This window comes from Mus caroli, unplaced genomic scaffold (assembly GCF_978045245.1).
Source record: "Mus caroli unplaced genomic scaffold, Mus_caroli_1 scaffold_2, whole genome shotgun sequence".
Lineage (NCBI taxonomy): Eukaryota > Metazoa > Chordata > Mammalia > Rodentia > Muridae > Mus > Mus caroli.
This window is the reverse complement of record NW_028227257.1, coordinates 147623131-147648945: the sequence shown is the minus strand read 5'-3', so window position 1 is coordinate 147648945 and position 25815 is coordinate 147623131. Positions and strand designations below refer to the sequence as shown.

General features: G+C 46.5%; 1 protein-coding gene across 5 annotated transcripts in view; it reads right to left on the bottom strand.

Moving 5' to 3' along the window:
* Ralgps1 (Ral GEF with PH domain and SH3 binding motif 1) overlaps positions 1 to 25815 on the bottom strand; it is a 244145-nt gene that overhangs the window by 130406 nt on the left and 87924 nt on the right. For all 5 annotated transcript variants that reach the window (XM_085835005.1, XM_085835002.1, XM_085835004.1 and 2 more), the window contains 3 exons: positions 23665 to 23748; positions 9027 to 9116; positions 6411 to 6503 (listed from right to left, as the gene is read on the bottom strand). In XM_085835005.1, the coding sequence (XP_085691131.1) occupies positions 6411 to 6503; positions 9027 to 9116; positions 23665 to 23748 (267 nt within the window). The remainder of the gene's footprint in view (positions 1 to 6410; positions 6504 to 9026; positions 9117 to 23664; positions 23749 to 25815) is intronic.

The window sequence follows — 25815 nt, the reverse complement described above, 5'->3', positions numbered from 1 at the left end:
AGAACACTTCATGAGGGGTCAGGAGGAAGTGAACAAAGCCATTTTGAGGTAGGGAACCTTTAGCATAGAGGGGTTCAGAGAGGCACCAGAGCTCACAGAAGGCAGAAAGTGACCTGGAGGTAGGAAGACTGAGGGATGTTTGAGGAACAACAGTTTAGCTAAAACACAGCAAGTATTGCTTTGGATAAGAACAAAAAGGTAGGAGAGGGAGGGAAACCTGCCTTTTGGCAAAGTCTGGTATTAACTTGGCCATGGTCATGCCAAGTCACATGACCACCATTTTGCCAGCTTATTCTATTTTCTAAGCTACTTCAGCTCAACTTGCAAATGAGATACTAATCGCAAACCAAGAAACATGAACACTGAATACTAATCAAGAGTGGGAGACTGAGCTGCCAGTGGTGGTGTTAACAGGGCCTCTGGCCAGCTCTCATTTGTGGCATACATGACTTGGGGCTCTGAACAGCCCTGTAGCTGTGGGAAGTAGATGATGAGCTGACAGAGGCTGGTTTATATCAGATGGGTATGAAGTACCAGGGAAACCATTTGGTGTTTGGTCTCATTGGAAAAAAGCCTCTATTAGGTTCTTGGTGCTCAGAAAAACTCAGTGCCCGTGAGTGTGGCACACCCCCTATGAGCACGTACCAACCCTCTAATTTAAGCTCAGGACCTTTCCTTTATTCAAAAGCATCACTGAAATAGAGGGCTGGGTGTGTAAATGGTTAGACCGGCTAGTGATCTTTACCATAATGCTATAAGAGAGCGTCAGCATGCACTGGCGCTGCTCTGCAGGAGCAGTGGGACATGGGGCCTCTGACCAAGCAAGGGCAGGCAGGGGGCAGGGCAGGACAAGGAAAACAAACCAAAGCTCTCTTTAACCAGGTTCCAAACTCCAGATCTGTGTATACAGGGTAGATCACTCCAGCATGGTGTAAGAACAGACTGGTAAGACCAAAAGCAAAGAGACTGATGATAGTCAATGATAGTCCAGGTCATACATGCAGGGTCTGCTTTTAGGGATGGCAGTTTCTGCAACCCATTTAAGAACAGCCACGGAGAGCTGAAAAGAAAGCTATGTCTGGGCACAGTACTGAACACTTTCACTCATCTACTTTAATCCTTGCCATAAGTGCAGGCTGTGTGCATCTCCTTCTTAGGTTCCAGGCCTCTCCTTTCCTCTCTCTCGTGCCTATAAAGCTGCATGCATTCAGACCCCAAAGCACAGCCACATGAGGCTGGACATGGATTATCATAGTTGTCTTCTCTCCCTTTGGATCCTCTCGACTGCACAGTTTCTGTTGAGGTAACACAGCAACAGATGGCTGTACACAGCATATTTGTAGCACCCCTGTGGTGGGGCCTGAAGCTGGGCCTCTCCCCTCAAAGTCTGGGCCCCAGCTCCAAAGGCCTAGCTACACTGCATCATCTTAACAGCTCAAGGCCTAGACTCTAGGACACAGCTCATATTTTATTTTCTCTTTCTTGGCCTGCAGTGTGTCTCTGCTTGGTGTATTAACGTGGCTATATTTTATGCAGCATTATTGTATTCACATAGTGTAGCAGGAGACAGGGAAGGGAAGCCTTATTCCTCATCATCTCTGCCTGCCACTTGCCAAAGGTCCATATACAGTTTGTGAAGACAGTGTCCAGGCTCTCTGTCTCTCTCCTGGAGTCACGGTCAGAGTTCAGACATGCAGCATATCTGAGGCTAAAGGAACATACATGTAGACAGGGCTGGGACTGGATGGAGCAGGCACTACAGGGGGTGTGGGGCTCATGAGAGAGGTCTGGCCTAGGAAGACAGACAGTGACAGTTGAAGCCCTCCAAGCTGGTATGCATGCTCACCAAGGAAAGAAACACCAAGGTCAGGACCAAGGTCAGAACCTTACAGTCACAAAAGAAGCCAGCTATCAGAAGAGTGGAAGAGCCAGCCTGGGGGAAAAGGGCTTCCAGTAGGTGGAGGATGGGCAGTGCCCAATGCTATAGCACTGGCAGGCACAGAGGGTGAAATGTCAGCTTCCCCAGTGACAATGCTCAACTTTTGAGGAGCAGTTCTGGGCTGGCTCCTGCTCCTACCATTGCCCTCCCTGGTCTTCCAACACCCCATCTGCCTCATCTGGCTCACCTTCCACCTAGACCAAGGCTCAGAGCCATCTGAGACTGGCAGCCCAGGCTTCCTCCAGCCTCCTCTATCGAGCCACAGGAGAGCTGCCAACGGTGCTGCTGGAGATACAGGGAGCAGCAACACTTCCTGGACAAAGGGGCCTCAGAGCCAAGCATAGGAATGCCACATATCTGCCAGCCATGGTGTCTGTTCCCCTGATGGAGATGGGAGACTGAGAATGCTGATCTTGTATGGCGTCTTTCCAGGTCCTGCCCAGCAGACCAGGCCACACTGCCCATCAGTGGTGAGCTCCATGCCAAGGACTTCAGTTCTCACTCTGTTGCTGCATGTGAGTCAATTCGGTGGACCAATTCGGTGGGAAAGAGAGGGTCACTCTGGGCATGTGCACAGGGCAAACAGACCATGCATGTGACACATGGAATCCAATAGGTGACTGCCCTACACTTCACAAATTCCATGGCCTAGATCTCTCAGGAATAAGGTAGCCTCTTCCAAGATTATTCTGGTTACAAAGAGATCTTGGCAGCTTATCAGTTGCTAGAGTTCAAACTGAGGGATTCCCTTTCCTCCCTTTCTTGCCTGCTCAACAATCTAGCCACAGGGACTCCTGGGGGCTGCTCCTCAGAACACTCTGCATCACTCTATTCTCTACCCAGTTAGCTCCTGGACTCCACCCTCACCCACTCACTGGACCCAATTTCTAGTCTTGGTCTCCATTTCCCCTGATTTGTTTTCTATACATTAGTGTAGTGATTAAAAACACAAAAAACAACACTAAATGAGATTACGTCCATCTCCTCTTCAAAGCCCTTCTGTACACTTAGAATGGTACCCTCTGTCCGAGGCTGAGCCCAGCCACACTGACCTGAGGGTCCCTTAGTAACCAAAGTTCTTCTCCCTACACATCTGGGCATCAGCTATTCCCCACCCCTCACCCTCTGTAGTTGCTCCTGCTCTTGTCACCTGAGTCTCGGAATGAAGGGCACACTGGGGGAGGGCTCCTGAATGCTCACACAGAAGCTGCCCTCCTCCATCCACACCTGCTATAGTCTGCTTCCACTCCTGTCGCACTGCGCCTTATTTATGCATTCAACCAACATTCCTTGATCACTCTGTGCCAGCAGCCAGGGAAGCACATGTTAATTTCCAAGAACACTACACATCTTTCGCAGATTATAGGAAAGCCACAAGCTCAAGGCCTGGAACCTGGCAAGGAGTACACATTCAATAGGTATTTGATCTGTAGAATGAATGAGACCCAAAGGGATATATGCTCACGAAACCAGTCTGGTATAGTTTCTTGCTTAGGCTTCATGGCTTTGAGGAGGCAGTCTTCCAAAGTGGCCCCACCTCTGAAATAAATAACTCAGTGCTTGTGTTTTTCCAGGCCGACCATGACTCCCTGTTTATGAATCCAGTCACCATGTATTCAGATCCTACTATGCGCAGGCCTGAGCTCAGCTCCAGTCAGTTCTGGCCATAGGCAGGCTCACTGGCTACCCTGACCTAGTTAGTGTCAGACTGATCAATACTAAAGGTCACTCAGAGTTTAGCCAGGCAGCAGGCCTCCCTCCCCTCCCATGCCTGGACACTGCCACCTTCTATACAGGTCTCCCATATTTCCAGGGTTTCAAAGCACACCAAAGGACAATTCTCAAGGGTAAAACATGCTCAGTGGCCCAGTCACGTGCAGTGGGCCAGCCTCATTTCTCATCCCCACTTTCTAAGGAGGGTATAGCCCTATCTGCACTGGCCTTCCATCATCACTGGGGTCCATACAGTGGGCAACCAGATTATACACAGGACCAGGCTATGTCCCATTGGTGCTGGCACTTACCTGCTCTGAGATCTTTGGCTACCAGACCTGTTAGAACTCAGTTTCGTCTTTTGCAAAACAAGAACTATGAAAGCACCAGACACTTGGGCTGTTGGAACCCCTTGCTCCTGCCTGCCCTGTGGACCCATAAAGTCTCAGGGGTCCTAGCTCAAGGAACACAAGAAAGAAGAAGTAACATTTCTACGGCCAATCTTATCACCAGACAGTAATGGCAAAAGAATACAATTAAGGATAACAAGTAGTTAAGACAGTGTGTGCTGGGTGGTCCCAGAGATAGAAGAATGGAAGAGGAGGCAGACAGACAGGGTGGCAGAGAACAAAGGAAGGCCATCCTTTCCACGGGGCCTGCGACAACAGCGAGGGGGAAGAGGATGGCTTTGGGCCCCACTATTCACCAATGTTCTGTATCAAGGCTGATCTTGAATTAACAAGGTGGCTGGGTGGCAGGGAAAAGATCTAAATCAAGGCTAGATTAGGCTATAATCTACACAGCAAGCACAACCCCCTTTCCCTGACACTTCTATTCCCTAGAATGTTGTGTCTTTCACCTTCTGCGTTGGCAAGTGGCCTTCTGTAGCCAGGGAAGCAGCCTGGCTGGCAGCCCTTGCACACAGTGGGAAGGTTTTTTAGGAAAAGAGAGATAACGGCATCCCCTAGGTCGCCTGACTACTGGTAGGATAGAACCACAGCTCCCGCATTCTGTCAGCCACATGCCCCATGATGGCAGAGACAGCAACCCTGCATGAAGGCTTGGTCCAGGCTCCTCTAGACCTTGTAGGGATTCACTTTCATTACAGCATAGACCCAAAACTGCGGTGCCAGTCCAGTGTGCTGTAATTGACAGACCGCACAGTCCTAATGCTCCTCTGACCTGACACTGTCCACAGCCCCAGCAGCAGCCAGAACCAGGGTACGGTACCACTGGGTACCCTGAAGCTTCACTGAGGGTCCTGCTTGTCCCTGAGTGGATCTACCTTCTAAATGAGCTGAATACAGCCCCAGCTGCTAGGAGGTCCCACAAGTCATGGCACTGCCCACAGTAAGGTCAACGCACACAAGCAGGGTCGGAGTGCAGCCTCTAGGAGCCTGCATGACTCCCAGCAGCCCAATAAACAGTAAGCATCTTGACCATGAAAATGTTGTTTTAAAAATCAATCTCCAAAAACTTCTGAAAGAAGCCTCCCTGCTCAGATGGCCTTGGAATCACAGGGCTGGCAGCGACTGCAGAGACAGTAGCTTCCACATTTGCTCCAAAACCACCACTCATCTGTAACTCACCCAGAAGCCCCAGATGCAAACAGGCTGCTCTGGTGGAGACTGGGTCAACTGCTTGGAACCCTCACTTTCTTTCAGCCCTAGATGGTCCCTAAGACAACTCTAAGGCCCTCTAGGGCCCACAAAGCACTGACAGAAACCCACTACTCCAAGTCAATTGTTCAGAGCAGAGACAAGAAAGGAGGCCCAGGCTCTAAATGACATATAAAAATCTAGTTTCCAGACTCCAGGCTGACACTTCTCACATCAGTCTACTACAGCCAGGCATCCTGCACCTAGAAGAAGCAAGGCTCATTTCAGATTGCCTACAGCACTATCCTTATGCATCGTATAGGCCCCTGAGACGGCCAAGTAGGAAACGGTCCAGGCCAAGGCTGGCAGTGAGAAGATAGGAAGTGAGCTAAAGAAACATGTCTAGCAATTCTATAGAGTCCTGTCGGTCCCTGGGACATAAACGAGTCTTGAAAGGCCTGGGCTGTGCCCCTGTGAGAAACTTTGGACCAGGCTGGCCAGGAGGTAAAAGCTAATAAGCTATATGGAAATTGAGATTATTTCCCCCATGTCAGGCCCTGGGCCAGCTAAGAAGGATAAAGAGGTCTGGGATATTTTTAAAGTATTTTTGCAGCAGAAAAACTTTCCTACAGCCTCAATTATATAACTATCAGACTCCACCTCTGAGCTGAAATGATCCAAGGCCTCAGGATGAAAGAAAGGAAAGAAAGAATGTTTTCCTATATGAGGGTCATAGGTTCTCCAGAGAACTATGAGCTACATGGCCAGTGACCCTGGGCAGCCGCAAGCCATCAATCCACAGACCTTCTCAAGGGCAATTTGGAACTTGCCAGAGACAAAAAACTGGCCAAGCCAAGGGTAGGAGTCACATGCTGAGCCCAGTCAGTATAGATGATGTTGACAGGTCTAGGAAGATCTGTCAAGGGCTTCCAAATCCAGCCACATCAGCACCCTCCCCATCCCTGAAATCCAATGGGGCTGGGATCACTGATGCTATGAGGATGTCCAGAGAATGATGCCTCTTTAGTTCCCAGGGACTGTCCTGCCCTTAGCAAAGTATACAAGTAAGTGAGAGAAAGCCTGGGGTTTAAGCCATGTGGACATTTAGCAAGAACAGGACAGCCAAAATTAAAGGGACAGACCAAGGGAGGTTAACTTACAGCCCAGGTTTTTGTCAGCCTGAAGATGGGAGCACTTTGTAATGCTGACACCACAGACATGAGAGAATGAAGGTTGTTGAGTTCTAGAAGTTTCTGGGGGGAAAAAAAGATATGGAATACATTATTTTGCTGCCATAGACAACAGAACAAAAACATGCTCGAGTGTTGCCAAATGTTGTCATAATTATGCAATTCAGTTACACTTAAAATATCTCACATAGAAAATATAGTGTAGGAAGTTCATAGGAAACATATGCTCATTTCCTCCCATTTTTTCAGAAGGTGCATCTCCAATTTTCATAATCTGACTTGTTTGACTGCTGGACAGAAGCATGGCTCAAGACCAGATAATTCCTCTATGTTTTCTATAGCTGACTCTGAGTCCCCCTCAACAGGCTCCTGTGAAAAGACCCCAGTGTGCCAACAGCATCAGCCGCTTATACAGCAAATACCTTAACCCTGGATGGGAGAGGGGCCAGGGAAGATGTTATCAATCTGTATAATGGCTCACATCTGGGAAGGCAATGCTGGGGGTTCCCAGGCCCTTGACCATGAGCCCTTGAACCAGACACCAAATGGGTGAGGACACATGGTGTCACTTCAGTCTCAGTCAAGTTAGCAACCACAGAGGGCCACAGACTAAGACACAGCAGAGTCAGGGCAGAAACACGTAATTTATCCATTCTTGTCTTTAAGGCTGAAGCATCCTTGCTCATGGGATAGGCCCTATTTCTCATTTCTTTTGTGGGCACTGAAGCGTGGCCTAGCAAGGAGGCTCTGTGGACCAACCTGGCTCGTTCTACTTGCACTTCCTCTGGCAAGTTAGCCAGGCCTTGTGCTCGTCAGTGTCCTCAGAGTTAAACTGAGCATGCCACCTGAGATGTAACATGTCTCCTCTACCTGGAAGGCTCATTCCCACTCCCTCACTACCTGTCCTGGGTACTTTCAGCCTCAGGTAGCCCTTCCTCTGCCATGTCTTTCCTAAACATGTTCTCAAATGTCTGTGTTGACACATGTGTCCTCTGAAAGTGTGGATAAAGTGTGATCTACCACCCTGCACCTGGACCTTGCACAAAGCTCAGCTCAGCAGGCAAGATAAATAAATAAAAGCCTCTGGGCCTGGCCCCACAGTTCTGCTTCTACTTGGAATCATGGCCCCGCCCAGACAAAATCAGTCTTCACTTAGACATGTGTAACACTCTGACTGTTTCCTATAAGAATAGATGTTCCTAGGGCGGTTTCTGTTGAGCATCTGACTTGCAGTGCCCGCCACAGACTCTGTTCCCGGAGTGACAAAGCCTCTAGGGCATTATCCAACCTGTTCCTTTCTCTTTTAGAGACTGGAAAACCAATACTCAGGAAGAGAGGGAACCTACCCAGGACTCCATGGGGCACAGCCAACATAACTGGCAGTAAGGGAGAAAGCAGAGATTAAGGAGGGGCCATTTGGGGCTCCGTGGGTGGAAACATTGCTCATTTCCAAACAGAAGCCCCATGAGGACGTAGCGTGCGGGACATCCTCTTCTGACGCAGCCGTAAGCAGCACAAAACCAATACCTAGTGTTTCCAGGAATCCAGGACAGTGACCTCTGTCCCTGCCAGTTAGACTGCTACCCTTAACTTTCTGGGAAAGGGGGGCACAGCAACTTGGCTGAGGGTACATATAGTGGAGACTCCTGTTCTGCTGGCTGGAGGCCTCAGCATGGACCATCACCTCTCTTTGCAGCCCCTTCCTACTGTGCAAATGGGATGATACCCTGTGTACAGTGACGTCCCACACTGGCACGGCAACTCCCACAGAACCGGGCAGCAGCAAAGGACCTGAGTCCAGGGCAGTTTTGGTCTCCTGGTGGAAAGACAACATGTCTTGAAGGAAGCTAGGAACTGGATAGAACAATGTTGCCAAGGGGACTCTGGCAGACCCAGGGAGTGAAAGCAGGGGACTAGTACTGAGTATGACAGTGGTCCAGGAAAGGCACAGCATGACACAGTCTGATAGGCAGAGATGAGAACAGAGGAAGGGAAGGAGGGCCTGATTCGAAGAACGGAAAGAGCCTATCAGAACAGAGGCAACATGGTCAAATGTCCAGGCCTTATCTGAGAATGGGTGTGGATATGACTGTGCCTGGATCAAAGGCACTGGGCCTAACTACAATACATTGGCACCCAGTACTGGCAAAACCCAAAGGGGAATGGATGAGTTCCAGGGAACCACTGGGCCACAAGCAGAGACCACAAGTCTAAGTAAGAGGAGTAACTGGCTATAGAATTATGGGATAAGAAGGAGCATATTTCTTTCTTTTTTTTTTTTTTTTGGTTTTCTGAGACAGGGTTTCTCTGTATAGCCCTGGCTGTCCTTGAACTCAGAAATCCTCTTGCCTCTGCCTCCCAAGTGTTGGGATTAAAGGCGTGTGCCACCATGCTCAGCTGAAGGGGCATATTTCTAAGGTTCACAGAAGGCACCAGCAGCCAGGTAGAGCTCACATCTAGCTCTGCCTAGGGAGATCAGGCCACAACCTCCCACTCACGGTAGGTACCCCTGTCCAGCAGGCTCAAGGCAAAATATCTGCCAAAATTCTGAGGAAACATATTTTGAGAAATAAACAAAGAGCTTACCTTGGCTATTTTCACAAAATGGCTCAGGATTTCTGCCCTTATTTTTAAAGTCTGTGCTGTTAGAATTTCTCGTACGACCCAAAAACTGACCTGTAGAGTTAAACACACACACATACACACACACACCAGAGATGTGGTTAAATGCCAGACTGGTCACATGACCCTTTGCCCACCATCACAGTAGAATTTCCGTGAGGCCAGGCAGCGTTGAGAGCATGGCCTAACGTCACATGAAGTAGAAAGTTCCACATGGCACCTAATCCCAGATGGTCCCCATCCTCCTGCCCTGCCTCTCCTTAACAGTGAGAGCAGTGTTGGGCTCCACTACATAGGTCAGTGTCTCTGCAGCTGCCTCAGAAAATAGTGGGATGACACAGCCTTGACTCTGCTCAGAAGAATCCAGATGTGGGGAGAAGATGGAATAAAGAATGGATGAACAGATGAAGGACAGACGGATGGATGTTCAGACAAAGGGAACTGTCTACTTACTACACCTTCCATGAATCCCCAGCCGCAGCCGCAGTCGCAGCCAATCCCAGCACAAGGAGGAGCTGCTGATATCTGCAGAGCTGCGACAAACTTCACTTTGGTTTTTTGCTTTTGTTTTTTCGAGACAGGGTTTCTCTGTGTAGCCCTGGCTGTCCTGGAACTTGCTCTGTAGACCAGGCTGGCCTCGAACTCAGAGATCTGCCTACCTCTGCCTCCAGAGTAATGAGATTAAAGGTGTGTGCCACCACTGCCCAGCTCAAAGTTCATTTTCTAAAAGAGGTGTGTCATTGATAAAAGATGCAAAGTTCTAATAGGCCTGAGGGGTATGGGTCTTCATAGACCAGCCATGAAGGCAGCTTTGGTATAGATCTTTATTCATGGCTGGCCTCTCACTTATACCAACAAATCCTGAGCCTTGAGTCTGTTAGTGGCCACAAGAAAGTTGTCTATCAACATGAGGCTGACTCACAGCACAAGGAAAAATAGGAAGCAGCCGTCCAAAGAATGCTGGGAAGTACTTAGTGCTTCTCATGTATGCCTTATTAGCATCAGGACAGCGGAGCCCGGGATACCAGGACAGCTTGGTGGAGAAAGGGGATGTACAGACAGCAGGTGCATGGTGGGAAAGGAGGGGAGATGTAGACGCCCCTCACTTGACAAGGAAAGAGAGTGAAGGACTGCCTGACATTAACAAGGGCTCTTGCTGTGCAAAAACCCACCTTCTTCTGGCTGAACTACTGCTGCTTTACAGGGAAAGCAAGAGACACTGAGAGTCAGTGAATGGCTGTTACGTAAAGCAGGACATCACAGAAATGCTGCCTCGGTGGAATTAGCCATGGCTTCCTGCAAGACACGCCTAGGTTTCCATAGAATAATTTTTTCCAAGGAATTGTTAAAATTAAGTTCAGGTTCAAATGTTTACCAGTTGTTTCTGAAAATAGTTATTCTGGGCACCAAACAGAAGCATGTAAAACTTAAATTTAATATGTGTAGTTTCTATACCACATAATCTCAAGTACGATACTTTCTATGTGTAATTCAATACATTCTTGTATGGCAACCCTCACACGTTTTCCTGGCATGGTTCTGGAAGGGACTGAGCAGATTAGGGACCCGCAGATGGTGTGCAGAGGTTCTTAGGCAATAGTCAATTCTGCGGAGTTGCATGAAGCCCTACGATGCACAGGATCCAGGCATTATAAGTCCTTACCTGGCCTGCCATGGAAAAAACCAAAGGAGACTGAGCCCTACACAACTCTGAGCTGGAAGGTAGCTGTAGTAACTTTTGTGTACATACATGTATTACCCATGTCTACATTCATGGCTATATTTCTCAATATAAATATATTTTGGGGAGGTTGAGTCAGGGTTTCTCTCTGTAGAACTCATTTTGTAGACCAGGATGACCTTGAAACTCAGTGATACACCTGCCTTCTAAGTGTAGAGATTAAAGGTGTGCGCCACCAACCGCCTGACTGTATCTTTAACTAAAACTCACATGAATTCATAGTGTTGTTCACAAGTCTCAGCCATTAGGTTATGCAGTGTCACCTTTTCACTTGTCTGCCTGGAATTCCCACAGCACAGAGAAACTAGTTCCCAGAGCCTGCCATCTAAATCTCCACTGTCCACTGCCAGCACATGTCCTTCAGCACTACTTCAGACTGCTTATCCAGCTTCAAGAGCACGATATACACTCCTTTACAGTCCCAGCTTCAGAATCACGCCCCATGTGACTGCAGAGGTAACTCAGATGAGCAAACTCTGCCCTCCGCAAAGAAGTCACCTCACAATTTTACAAGTGTGCGCTTTTGTTTTGCATCAATTCTAGGAGCTCTCCATCTTTAGGTTAAAATTTCTAGGGTGAGTATGTTGAGGTCTTGGTGCTATAATGTTCTGTGGGTTGTCCTAAAAACACTGTCATATATCTATCACTATATACATGAAAATTATCTCATCCTCTTAAACATACAAATCTGGGCTGGAGGTGCAGTTCACTGGTAAAGTTCTTGCCTAGCAAGCAAAAAATCTCTCAACTCAATCCCTGGTACTGCTAAGAAAAAACTGCCAACAGAAAATCCTCTGTGCTCCACCTACTCAGACCTCGCTCCCTCTCCACCATTTGACAACTATGGCTCAGTCTCTATAGGTTTACCTTTTCCAGGCTGTCAAAGGAAGACAAGAGAGAATTAGGAGCCTTCTACACTGGCTTTCACCCTGATGTCACAAGTGCCCTGTGTGTGAAATCACAGCTCGTTCTACTTAAGGAAACACTATCCCTTGTGTTTGCCCACACCCTGCAGAAAGACATCTCAGATCCTTCATCTTTGACAACTATTAAGCTGCCATGAACACTGTTGTGCTGAGCTCTCTCTGTCCCTGTGTCTCCCTGTCTCTGGTCCATGCCCCAGAGATGAAGGACTCTGAGCATCTTCTCATGCTCATTTGCTGCTCTCTGTGCCCCCTCCTCCTTAATGATGCTGGTTGAGTCTTCAAACCATAGTTTTTCAAAAAGGTGCTTTGCACACATGGCTCCCAGTCTGTGTTTGTCTTCATGATTTCTTTTAACTATGTCTTTTCCACAATATAAATCTTAGTCTTAATAAATTGCCAACTTATTGACTGACTCACAGACTGTCTTTTGGTTTCTAATAGCTCAACATCAAACCCAAGGGCACAGAGACTCCCTGCCTGTGTCTTCTCCTAAAAGTTTACACCTGAGCACCTATCTATTTTGAGTGGATTTTATGAAAGGCTTAAAATCTGTCTCTAAACTCATTTCAACAGAGACAGACAGCAGGACTTTCAGTTGTCCCAGCACAGACTGAGTCTACATTCTGTCCCCCTGGCCCAGGTGCCCCTGCTCTTCTGTCAACTGTGAATCTGTAATGTTTATCTCTTTTTCCCAACACTGAACTGGTTATTCTAAGTCTATGGTCTTCCTCACAACCTTTGGAATGAATCTGTTGGGTTGTACAAGCAGCAATTATTCTAAATGCCAAGTGGGAACTGACATTTTTTTTTTTTTTGGTTGTTGTTTTTTTGTTTTTTGAGACAGGGTTTCTCTGTGTAGCCTTGGCTGTCCTGGAACTCAGTCTGTAGACCAGGCTGGCCTCGAACTCAGAAATCCACCTGCCTCTGCCTCCCAAGTGCTGGAATTAAAGGCGTGCGCCACCACGCCCAGCAACTGACATCTTAATGACACTGAGTTTTTTCTTTTTTTTTTTTTTAATAATTTTTATTACATATTTTCCTCAATTACATTTCCAATGCTATCCCAAAAGTCCCCCATAGCGCCCCCCACTTCCCTACCCACCCATTCCCATTCTTTTGGCCCTGGCATTCCCCTATATTGGGGCATATAAAGTTTGCAAGTCCAATGGGCCTCTCTTTCCAGTGATGGCCGACTAGGCCATCTTTCGATACATATGCAGCTAGAGACAAGAGCTCCGGGGTACTGCTTAGTTCATCATGTTGTTCCAACTATAGGGTTGCAGATCCCTTTAGCTCCTTGGATACTTTCTCTAGCTCCTCCATTGGGGGCCCTGTGATCCATCCAATAGCTGACTGTGAGCATCCACTCCTGTGTTTGCTAGGCCCCGGCATCGTCTCACAAGAGACAGCTATATTTGGGTCCTTTCAGCAAAATCTTGCTAGTGTGTGCAATGGTGTCAGCGTTTAGAAGCTGATTATGGGATGGATCCCTGGTCTCTAGATGGTCCATCTTTTCATCACAGCTCAAAACTTTGTCTCTGTAACTCCTTCCATGGGTGTTTTGTTCCCAATTCTAAGAAGGGACACAGTGTCCACACTTTAGTATTCATTCTTCTTGAGTTTCATGCGTTTAGCAAATTGTATCTTATATCTTGGGTATCCTAAGTTTTGGGCTAATATCCACTTATCAGTGAATACATATTGTGTGAGTTCCTTTGTGATTGTGTTACCTCACTCAAGATGATGCCCTCCAGGTCCATCCATTTGGCTAGGAATTTCATAAATTCATTCTTTTTAATAGCTGAGTAGTACTCCATTGTGTAAGTATACCATAATTTCTCTATCCATTCCTCTGTTGAGGGACATCTGGGTTCTTTCCAGCTTCTGGCTATTATAAATAGGGCTGCTATGAACATAGTGGAGCATGTGTCCTTCTTACCGGTAGGGACATCTTCTGGATATATGCCCAGGAGAGGTATTGCTGGATCCTCCGGTAGTACTATGTCCAATTTTCTGAGGAACCACCAGACTGATTTCCAGAGGGGTTGTACAAGCTTGCAATCCCACCAACAATGGAGGAGTGTTCCTCTTTCTCCACATCCTCGACAGCATCTGCTGTCACCTGAATTTTTGATCTTAGCCATTCTGACTGGTGTGAGGTGGAATCTCAGGGTTGTTTTGATTTGCATTTCCCTGATGATTAAGGATGTTGAACATTTTTTCAGGTGCTTCTCTGCCATTCGGTATTCCTCAGGTGAGAATTCTTTGTTCAGTTCTGAGCCCCATTTTTTAATGGGGTTATTTGACTTTCTGGAGTCCACCTTCTTGAGTTCTTTATATATATTGGATATTAGTCCCTTATCTGATTTAGGATAGGTGAAGATCCTTTCCCAATCTGTTGGTGGTTTTTTTGTCTTATTGATGGTGTCTTTTGCCTTGCAGAAGCTTTGCAGTTTCATGAGGTCCCACTTGTCAATTCTCGATCTTACAGCACAAGCCATTGCTGTTCTATTCAAGAATTTTTCCCCTGTGCCCATATCTTCAAGGCTTTTCCCCAGTTTCTCCTCTATAAGTTTCAGTGTCTCTGGTTTCATGTGAAGTTCCTTGATCCACTTAGACTTGACCTTAGTACAAGGAGATAGGAATGGATCGATTCGCATTCTTCTACATGTTAACAACCAGTTGTGCCAGCACCATTTGTTGAAAATGCTGTTTTTCTTCCACTGGATGTTTTTAGCTCCCTTGTCGAAGATCAAGTGACCGTAGGTGTGTGGGTTCATTTCTGGGTCTTCAATTCTATTCCATTGGTCTATTTGTCTGTCACTATAACAGTACCACGCAGTTTTTATCACAATTGCTCTGTAGTAAAGCTTTAGGTCTGGCATGGTGATTCCACCAGAGGTTCTTTTATCCTTGAGAAGAGTTTTTGCTATCCTAGCTTTTTGTTATTCCAGATGAATTTGCAGATTGCACTTTCTAATTCATTGAAGAATTGAGTTGGAATTTTGATGGGGATTGCATTGAATCTGTAGATTGCTTTTGGCAAGATAGCCATGTTTACAATGTTGATCCTGCCAATCCATGAGCATGGGAGATCTTTCCATCTTCTGAGATCTTCTATAATTTCTTTCTTCAGAGACTTGAAGTTTTTATTATACATATCTTTCACTTCCTTATTTAGAGTCACGCCAAGATATTTTATATTATTTGTGACTATTGAGAAGGGTGTTGTTTCCCTAATTTCTTTCTCAGCCTGTTTATTCTTTGTGTAGAGAAAGGCCATTGATTTGTTTGAGTTAATTTTATATCCAGCTACTTCACCGAAGCTGTTTATCAGGTTTAGGAGTTCTCTGGTGGAATTTTTAGGGTCACTTATATATACTATCATATCATCTGCAAAAAGTGATATTTTGACTTCATCTTTTCCAATTTGTATCCCTTTGATCTCCTTTTGTTGTCGAATTGCTCTGGCTAGGACTTCAAGTACAATGTTGAATAGGTAAGGAGAAAGTGGACAGCCTTGTCTAGTCCCTGATTTTAGAGGGATTGCTTCAAGCTTCTCACCATTTACTTTGATGTTGGCTACTGGTTTGCTGTAGATTGCTTTTATCATGTTTAGGTATGGGCCTTGAATTCCTGATCTTTCCAAGACTTTTATCATGAATGGGTGTTGGATCTTGTCAAATGCTTTTTCCCCATCTAACGAGATGACCATGTGGTTTTTGTCTTTGAGTTTGTTTATATACTGGATTACGTTGATGGATTTCCGTATATTGAACCATCCCTGCATCCCTGGGATGAAACCTACTTGGTCAGGATGGATGATTGTTTTGATGTGTTCTTGGATTCGGTTAGCAAGAACTTTATTGAGGATTTTTGCATCAATATTCATAAGGGATATTGGTCTGAAGTTTTCTATCTTTGTTGGGTCTTTTTGTGGTTTAGGTATCAGAGTAATTGTGGCTTCATAGAATGAGTTGGGTAGAGTACCTTCTGTTTCTATTTTGTGGAATAGTTTGTGAAGAACTGGGATTAGATCTTCTTTGAAGGTCTGATAGAACTCTGCACTAAACCCATCTGGTCCTGGGCTTTTTTTGGTTGGGAGACTATTAATGACTGCTTCTATTTCTTTGGGGGATATAGGGCTGTTTAGATCATTAACCTGATCTTGATTCAACTTTGGTACCTGGTATCTGTCTAGGAACTTCTCCATTTCATCCAGGTTCTCCAGTTTTGTTGAGTATAGCCTTTGGTAGAAGGATCTGATGGTGTTTTGGATGTCTTCAGGATCTGTTGTTATGTCTCCTTTTTCATTTCTGATTTTGTTAATTAGGATGCTTTCCCTGTGCCCTCTAGTGAGTCTGGCTAAGGGTTTATCTATCTTGTTGATTTTCTCAAAGAACCAGCTCCTTGATTGGTTGATTCTTTGAATAGTTTTTCTTGTTTCCACTTGGTTGATTTCGCCCCTGAGTTTGATTATTTCCTGCCGTCTACTCCTCTTGAGTGAATTTGCTTCCTTTTGTTCTAGTGCTTTTAGGTGTGTTGTCAAGCTGCTAATGTGTGCTCTCTCTAGTTTCTTTTTGGAGGCACTCAGAGCTATGAGTTTTCCTCTTAGAAATGCTTTCATTGCGTCCCATAAGTTTGGGTATGTTGTGGCTTCATTTTCATTGAACTCTAAAAAGTCCTTAATTTCTTTCTTTATTCCTTCCTTGACCAAGGTATCATTGAGAAGAGTGTTGTTCAGTTTCCACGTGAATGTTGGCTTTCTATTATTTATTTTGTTATTAAAGATCAGCCTTAGTCCATGGTGATCTGATAGGATGTATGGGACAATTTCAATATTTTTGTATCTGTTGAGGCCTGTTTTGTGACCAATTATGTGGTCAATTTTGGAGAAGGTACCATGAGGTGCTGAGAAGAAGGTATATCCTTTTGTTTTAGGATAGAATGTTCTGTAGATATCTGCCAGATACATTTGATTCATAACTTCTGTTAGTTTCACTGTGTCCCTGTTTAGTTTCTGTTTCCATGATCTGTCCATTGGTGAAAGTGGTGTGTTGAAGTCTCCCACTATTATTGTATGAGGTGCAATGTGTGCTTTGAGATTTACTAAAGTTTCTTTAATGAATGTGGCTGCCTTTGTATTTGGAGCATAGATATTCAGGATTGATAGTTCCTCTTGGAGGATTTTACCTTTGATGAGTATGAAGTGCCCCTCCCTGTCTTTTTTGATGACTTTGGGTTGGAAGTCAATCTTATCAGATATTAGAATGGCTACTCCAGCTTGTTTCTTCATACCATTTGCTTGGAAAATTGTTTTCCAGCCTTTCATTCTGAGGTAGTGTCTATCTTTTTCTCTGAGATGAGTTTCCTGTAAGCAGCAAAATGTTGGGTCTTGTTTGTGTAGCCAGTTTGTTAGTCTATGTCTTTTTATTGGGGAGTTGAATCCATTGATATTAAGAGATATTAAGGAAAAGTAATTGTTGTTTCCTGTTATTTTTGTTGTTAAAGTTGGCATTCTGTTCTTGTGGCTGTCTTCTTTTAGGTTTGTTGAGGGATTACCTTCTTGTTGTTTCTAAGGCGTGGTTCCTGTCCTTGTATTGGTTTTTTCCTGTTATTATCCTTTTAAGGGCTGGATTCGTGGAGAGATAATGTGTGAATTTGGTTTTGTCGTGGAATACTTTGGTTTCTCCATATATGTTAATTGAGAGTTTGGCTGGGTATAGTAGCCTGGGCTGGAATTTGTGTTCTTTTAGTGTCTGTATAACATCTGTCCAGGATCTTCTGGCTTTCATAGTCTCTGGTGAAAAATCTGGTGTAATTCTGATAGGCTTGCCTTTATATGTTACTTGGCCTTTTTCTCTTACTGCTTTTAGTATTCTATCTTTATTTAGTGCATTTGTTGTTCTGATTATTATGTGTTGGGAGGTATTTCTTTTCTGGTCCAGTCTATTTGGAGTTCTGTAGGCTTCTTGTATGTTCATGGGCATCTCTTGCTTTAGATTTGGGAAGTTTTCTTCTATAATTTTGTTGAAGATGTTTGCTGGTTCTTTGAGTTGAAAATCTTCATTCTCACCCACTCCTATTATCCGTAGGTTTGGTCTTCTTATTGTGTCCTGTATTTCTTGGATGTTTTGAGTTAGGATCTTTTTGCATTTTACATTTTCCTTGATTATTGTTCTCTATGGAATCTTCTGCACCTGAGATTCTCTCTTCCATCTCTTGTATTCTGTTGCTGATGCTCACATCTATGGTTCCAGATTTCTTTCCTAGGGTTTCTATCTCCAGTGTTGCCTCATTTTGGGTTTTCTTTATTGTGTCTACTTCCCTTTTTAGGTCTAGTATGGTTTTGTTCATTTCCATCATCTGTTTGGATGTGTTTTCCTGTTTTTCTTTAAGAACTTCTACCTGTTTGATTGTGTTATCCTGTTTTTCTTTAAGGACTTCTACCTGTTTGATTGTGTTATCCTGTTTTTCTTTAAGGACTTGTAACTCTTTAGCCATGTTCTCCTGTAATTCTTTAAGTGGGTTATTAAAGTCCTTCTTGATGTCCTCTACCATCATCATGAGATATGCTTTTAGATCCGTGTCTAGCTTTTCCGGTGTGTTGGGGTGCCCTGGACTAGGCGAAGTGGGAGTGCTGGGTTCTGATGATGGTGAGTGGTCTTGGTTTCTGTTAGTAAGATTATTACGTTTACCTTTCGCCATCTGGTAATCTCTGGGGTTAGTTGTTATCGTTGTCACTGTTTAAAGATTGGAGCAGACTCTGTGTTCCACTCACCCGAAGTCTCAAAATCCTGTGGCGGGTGTCGTGGGTAGCTGGCGAGTGTCAGCCGACCCTGCGCCTTAGCTACCCCGGTGCTGTTCTGACCGGAAGAGGCTTGTGGCCCTACTCAGGCCGGATTTCTGCCTCCCCAACCAAAGCAGTCTCAGGTCCCGCGTGATTGGACTGGAGCAGAAGCTGTGTTCCACTCACCAGAAGTCTCAAAATCCTGTGGCGGGTGTCGTGGGTAGCTGGCGGGTGTCAGCCGACCCTGCGCTCTAGGTACTCCGGTGCTGGTCAGGCCGGAAGAGCGACACTGAGTTTTTTCATCCATGAAGATGAAGCCCGTCCCTGCTGCCCCTCCCTGTTTCCTAACATCCGCTCTGATTACTTACATCAGTGCTTTGTAGCTTTCAACATATAAACCACATTTTGTAAAAATAAACACCTAAGTCTGTTTGAGTCCTGGTGTTACTACAAACAGTGCTTTCAACCTTCAGATCCCGATTGTTCACCGCTAGCACAACAAAAGCAACCCTCTGTGTGCAGTGAGTGCCTTGTACCCCTTGCTTGCGTGTGCATCAGTGCCAGGAGGGTTTGCAAAACTGATTTACTTTTTTATCTTTTTATGGACAATCAGGTCAACTGTGATAAAGACGCCTCAATTTCCTTCTCTTTCAACTGAATTCCTTTTATTGTTCCTGTCTTATTGTCTTACATAGAACAGTGCCAGAGCACCACATTGGCTTATTCCAGGCCTCAGGGGACATGCCCAGTGTCTTCCTGCTAACATCTCAGGGGACATGCCCAGTGTCTTCCTGCTAACATCTCAGGGGACATGCCCAGTGTTAAGGATCATCTGGGATTAAGGATGCTATGGATTCCTCAAAAGTCAAGGAAGTTCCCCTTTCTTATTTTTTAAATCATAAACACTAGATTTTGTTTCTTCTTCTCCTCCTCCTCTTTTCCCTCCTCCTGCTCTCCCTCCTCCTCTTTGTCCTTCTGCCTGTTAATACAGTGGTTACACTAAGTTTCTGAAAAGTTGAAAAGGCCATACATACATGGAATATCTGCCATATGGTCATGATGTAACTTATTGTTTTGATGGCATAGCTAGTACTCGGGGCTGTGTGGGTGTACAAGGTATCTCTTGGGAAATGCCACAGCAGTATTACAGATGAACAGAAAAGAATGTTTGTGGGTACAAAACCCTTTATTCAGTTAGTCATCCACAAATAAAACAAAACAAAAAGCAAATGAAGAGAGAAAAGGAAAAGCCCAGATTTAAAAACAGTGGACTGGGGAGCTTAGTGGTAATGTTACCTTGTAGGCAAGAGGACCTGAGTTCAAGTCCCCAGCACCCACATAAAAAGCTAGGGGTAGCTGGGAAGAGCTTCTTGAAGTAGGAGGATTGATGGAATTTACCAGCCAGCCTACTTGGTGAGTTTCAGGCCAATGAAAGACCTGGTCTCAAGGGGGTAGGAGGGGAAGAAAGGAAGAGGTGGACTCCAGCCAAGGAATGGCATTTGAGAGCAACCTCTGGCCTCCACATGCATAAAAGGGTAACTGTCTTCCTCGTCACTAAATTTTACCTTTCTCCATTAGCAACTATGACATTTCTGCAGATGAACGTGGCCTCCCATCCCACTGCCTCTCTGACTGCAGTAACCATCACCCCCAGCCTCTTCTGTCACCTCCTTCCTCACTGCTCAAGGCACCTATGTTCTTACCTTGACCCAAAGCCTCGAGACTTCGAGTCCTTCCTCTCCCCTCTCTTGCTGAGTCCCCTGTAGCCCTTTCTCCTCCTAGGCAGATTGTTCTTCCATTTGTCACTTACTCCTGCCCCTTAAGGAAGTCCCCTTGCCCCTCAACCCTTCCAGCTGTGTGCATGGACAGATTGCCCACATGTCCTCCCATGCTCGTACTTAAGTGTTGTGTGCTCTTTTACCTGGGCCACTATCAGCGCTTGGGGCTCTCTCACAGTCTTCGACAGTCAGCACGCTTTCCACCCCAATGCCCCCTTTGTCTCCAATCTTCCTCATACTGTACCTCTAGGCTGCCTGTAGCTGTGTCTCCCTTATGACAGCTCCCAGGACTTCCCTTTCCCATCTCCTCTAGGCCTTTGTCACACAGACCCTGCCTCTCCTTGCCTTTGGCTTTCCCCGGCATCCTGAACCCTTCCATTCAGACATGAGCCCCCTCAGGGGTTCGCCCACTTGAACAAAGGAAAGTACAACCAGCTTCCTGGATGTCACTGGCCCCTCCTTCCTCCCTTTATCTGCAGAGCTGCTGTGGCTGCATCACCTACTCTTCTGTCCACAGGTGCCCTACCTTGCTGTGTGTGTGGCTAAGACCCATGGGCTCTCTACCAGCTCTGCGCAGATCGCCTGAGCAGTCCTTCACTCAAGTGCACTTCCAGATTTGTCCTTCTGTCAAGTTCTTCCCACTTAGATTCCCTTACCCAGCATCCTTTGCAAACCTCACCCTCTGCCCATGACAAATGCCAGCAGTGTTCAGTTCTCAAGTCCCCTTGAACACACTGTAGCCCTCACACTCTGAAGCCTTAGCCTCTCCTTTTTACCGTACCTTCCTTGTAACCAGGTGCTCTGAGCCGCAGCACTTTCTCTCGGAAGCTAGTGACTCATTTCCTATGGGTCGAGTACAGTTCCTCATTTAATCTTCAAAGCCCACTTGGGATGATCCCCGAGGAAGATGAGTGTAGAAGCCAGAAGATGGTCCAATATCCCACAGCTATCGAGCCACGGCTAAGGCTCGCATCCAGCTCTGTCCCTGCATACACCTCAGAGCAGCTCTGAGCCCCCAAATCAAATGCAAGTGCATGTATGTGTACTTTCAGATGTGCCACTGTCAGATTCTCTCAGTAACACAAAGACCAAGGTAAACTCTATGGCACAGGGACACATCACAGACCTTGGATAAACCTGGCTAAGTTCTACCATCTTGCCGCTGTGTGAGAAAATCCTAAGGCGTTCCGATCCTAAGAGGAGCAGGCAGGCTGTGCAGGACACTTGGCACTGGGTTTCCAGTTTGGTCCCAGAATCCCGAATGCTCCGGCAGCTTCCTTCTCGCCTCCTGACCTTCAGGCTTTCCTTGCAGCCTCTGAAACATCTGCAGCCCACTATCTGTCAGATGCCCCTCTCTGTTACCCTTACAATAGCTCCTTAAAGTCAGTGTGTTGATATTCCTAGGTACCGGTGAGGAAATGGGGGCTCTGAAGAGGTCAGTGGCTTCTAGCTCTTATCTGGAGTCTAATAAGGTGTCTTGTCTTCATGTGGTTCAGTTCTACCCATAAGAAGACCAGTGAGCTCATCCAAAGACAGCAATCCCAGCCGTGGGCCAAGGCTGGCCTCTGGCCAGTTTTCAAGCCAGAGCTCCCAGGCTGTGTCCAGAAGCTGCTGGCTCTCTGTGAGCCTGCATTTCCTGGAGCATAATGTTTGAGAAAACATGGCTGGCTCACTGCATCCCTTGGTCTGAGATGGACACAATACAACCGCTTGCCACATGGGCTGTACTGCTCTTGCCAAGCTGACTTGGCTGCCCTGTGTAAAAAGCAGATTACAGAGTCCCCAAGGACCTACCCTCTGTGAGTTCCATGGCTGGCCCAAGGTGGAGGCTAGGTCGGCTCCCAATCAAAGATTACTGTTAAGGAAACTATGAATCCTCTGACAGTGTGTACACATCTGGCTTTTTCTCCTCCCCCCCCCCCACGTCATCGTCTTTTTTTGGTTTGGTTTGGTTTTGAGACAGGGTTTCTCCATGTAGCCAGGCTGTCCTAGAACTTGCTCTGTAGACCAGGCTGGCCTTGAACTCAGAAGTCCACCTGCCTCTGCCTCCCAAGTGCTGGGATTAAAGAAGTACACCACTACACTGGGCTTCTTTTCCTTTTTTAAAGAGTAAGCTCAGTTTGAAAGGAAAAGATTTACAGTACAAAGAGAAAGAAACACTTCTCAGCCCTCCCAGCAAAGAGGCAGTTATGCTGTGCTTGGCTCAAACAAACAAACAAACAAACAAACAAACAATTCATGCCTGCCCCAGCCTTGATCTTCAGGCTACAAGCCAGTGCTTGTCCAAGATGCCTGCTGCCCATGGATGGATGCAGAGGCAGCAGAAGACTAAGATGTTGAGCAACAGTGATGTACAGGGCCAGGCATTTCCGAGAGGGAAGGCCCAGATGAAACCAAGACTCCAAGGGAATGTGGGCCCCAGGACCCAGAGGGCTGGACACACAATTATGCAACCTTTAGGTCACTGTCCTCACTGGAAACCAGAAAAACAAGGGGAAAAAAACAAGAAGAATCCTGTGTGGACGTCTGGTTTGTGCAAAGGGAGCCGTGTGAGAGTTTCCTATCAAAGCACAGCACTGGAGGTTCCAGGGAGAAAGCAGAAGAGCTGGTCCCTGCAGCTGTTCCATTTGCCTCTGAGCTTCTTGTTTGTTCCCATGAGCCTAGATCTTTACACTGCAGGAGGAGGTAGCTCGTTATATTTGAAGCCAGAGTTCTGGCTAGATCAAGTCAGACTGCAGCATGTGGGGCCTGGTGGGTCAGGATACCAGGAAGTGCACCTCAAGCAGTGTCTCCTAAACACCCACTCACTGCATCACACGTGTTTCCCGAGGGTCCTTTACACAGGAGTCTGACATTGGCAAGATGGCAGGCTGGATGATAAGCAGGACAGACAAGTCCTCACAGAGACCACAGGACACACAAACCAAAGATAGTGGAACTGGGGGCCACACAGAGAAAAACAAAATGGTTGCAATGAGGTGTTTGATGGGTGCTCCCTGCAGAAGTGACACTCGAAGTTAAACAGGAAGGAAGAGTCCTGGGCCAAGAGCACAGGACATTGGTCAGAGGTATGGCAGAGAAGGCAGACCCAGGGGCTGGAGAAGAAAGGAGACAGAGAACTGAGGCAAGCTGGGAAGCCATGGCGAGATCCTCTGCCCAACCGCACGTAAATGCACAGAACCTGAGCTCCTGTGGAGAGGCTGCAGTACAGAAGTCAGCCTCACTTGCCTTGTGAACTACGCTGAGTAGCAGTGGGCAGTCAGGAAAGAGAACTGGGACCCAGGGCCAGGAGGCTGGGATTGACCCCTGAAGGGCTTTGGGCTCAGTGGGCTGCCATGAGGACAGATACTCCAGGGACGCTGCTTACCTGGTTGAACCTCCGGGTAAAGGCCACGACGTTGGGGGCAAGACTGTGTTTCTCCTTTTTACTCCATCCACAACTGGCCAACTCCTGGGAAGGAAGCAGAGTCAAGAGGAATTCAGTCAGGATGCAAAGTCATAGGGCATGTGCCTGGACTGTGAACATGGAGGTGGGCAGGGCTGTGGTCCTGGCTATGGCTAAGCTCACCAGGGAGGGGAGGGGCCACGTCTACAGGTGAGGGAGCAGCAGCAGGCTGAGAGGAAAGGCAGAAACACGGAGTACCCTACCCCACCACTGTACCCCATTTCCCAAGATTCTCTGCAAAAATATTTACTATTGTTGCTCTGCCAGCTTCTCTCTGGGACGTAGAGGCCTCTGTGCAATTCAGATTGTCTGAGAAGGGGGTCAATGCTTAACCCAACAGGACTCATCCCACCCTGGATAAAGCTCCAGGGCTCTAGGCTAGCTTAAGATTCAAATCTAGTTGAGGAATCTCAGATTCTGTTGGTCACACAGACATCCTTCATTCTTGCAATCTGGCAACTAGAGCTGCTTCTGGGACTGCCTGGGATTCTGCCCTGAAGCTACCCCTCCTACTTTTTCTACAGAGACAGGACAGAAAAGTGCCACCAGTGCAGAAGCATGTGTCCAATCTCCCAGAAGGCTTAGCAGCATGATTTGATAAATCAAAGTAGCTAAGTTTCACCTGCCAGTCACGTCAAGGCAGGCAAGCACAGGTCTAGTTTATCAACTTCCTACACTACTCGGCACGGCACGGGCTGTACACACACATGCCCCTCTTCTAACACTGCACGGGAGACCTCACACCTGCATGTGCTGTACACATCCCCTTCTCTGAACAAGCCACCTTTCAGTAAGCCAGAGTGCCCACCTCTACTGAGCTACAAGCATTCCCCTCTTAGAACAGTGGAGTACGCTTCTCCTGCCATTTAATGACCATTAAACAGAGAGATCCTATTAAATCACACTTCAGTTCTATCCAGCATGAGGCTGGGGGCCCAATCCAGCCTGAATTTGTTTGAGTACTGAAAGACCCACAACGTGAGGACTCCCCCACGTTCTGACTCAGGAGAGGCGACACCCCAAATCACACAAGAAACAGTCTTGCTGCAACTGCAAGAGGATTTTTATTCGAGAGCGTTCTCGGGCCCATGGTCATACACCACGCAGGGGTAGAGGACCATGGCGCCCCGAGTAGCTGTATAAGGGGGTATTTAAAGGAAGAAACCACAACTCAAGGAAGTGGGGAGGGCGTTGTTGGAAAAATACCAAAGATACCAGTTAAGAGTCACAAGGAAGTGTAAAGTCACAAGAGTCACAGAGAATACCTGGTAATTGTTTTGGTTAACTCTCAGTTTCTAAGAGCCCCTAACAATAGCACATTTGCATGGCAGTTTCCGACGTTGGTCAGGGTGACTTTCTTTGAATGAACACTCTTTGAACTCAGGAAGCAGGTAGGTGGAGGAAGGAATGTCGCTATCAAGGTATGATTAGCATACCTTGGAGCAATGAGTCACAAAGGTTACATTCCCAAGCCTCGACCTAAAGGCCTAGAATTTTGTTACTTCTTCAGTACCTAAACAATAAAGCAGAGGCATCCTCTGAGTGGACTTTCAGGGAGGACCCCTCATTTATCATCCCATGCCTGTACATAACGAGGCACACACGTGACTAAAACCAGAGGCATCATGGGAACATGTACAGGGTATAAAAGTTTACATAATTCAAGTTACATAATTCAAGCTCACCCATCAAATCAAAGAACCACCTATGCTATAGCCCTTAGCAACCATGCTCCTTCTCTTGAACCCCAACAGTAATCAGGGGCCTTGAGTTCCCTGCTCATGTGGCCGCTATCACTCTTGACAGCATGTCTCTTCCTGACATCCGCTATTACTTTGCACATAAAGTTTTCTTGCCGATTTTGCGATCTGTGTGAATAAGAGCCTAAGAACCTAGGACCCACCAAGACAATTCGGAGGTTATAAGAAGACCAAGGCAAGGCCATCAAACAAAGGCCCAGCATTCCCAGCCTGTGCTGTGGGGTGTCCTGACAGAGAAAGGGAGAAACTTTCTCTACCTAGACTTCTAAGACCTGCTGATTCCAACCAGGCCTCCACCATATTGGCCTTTTAA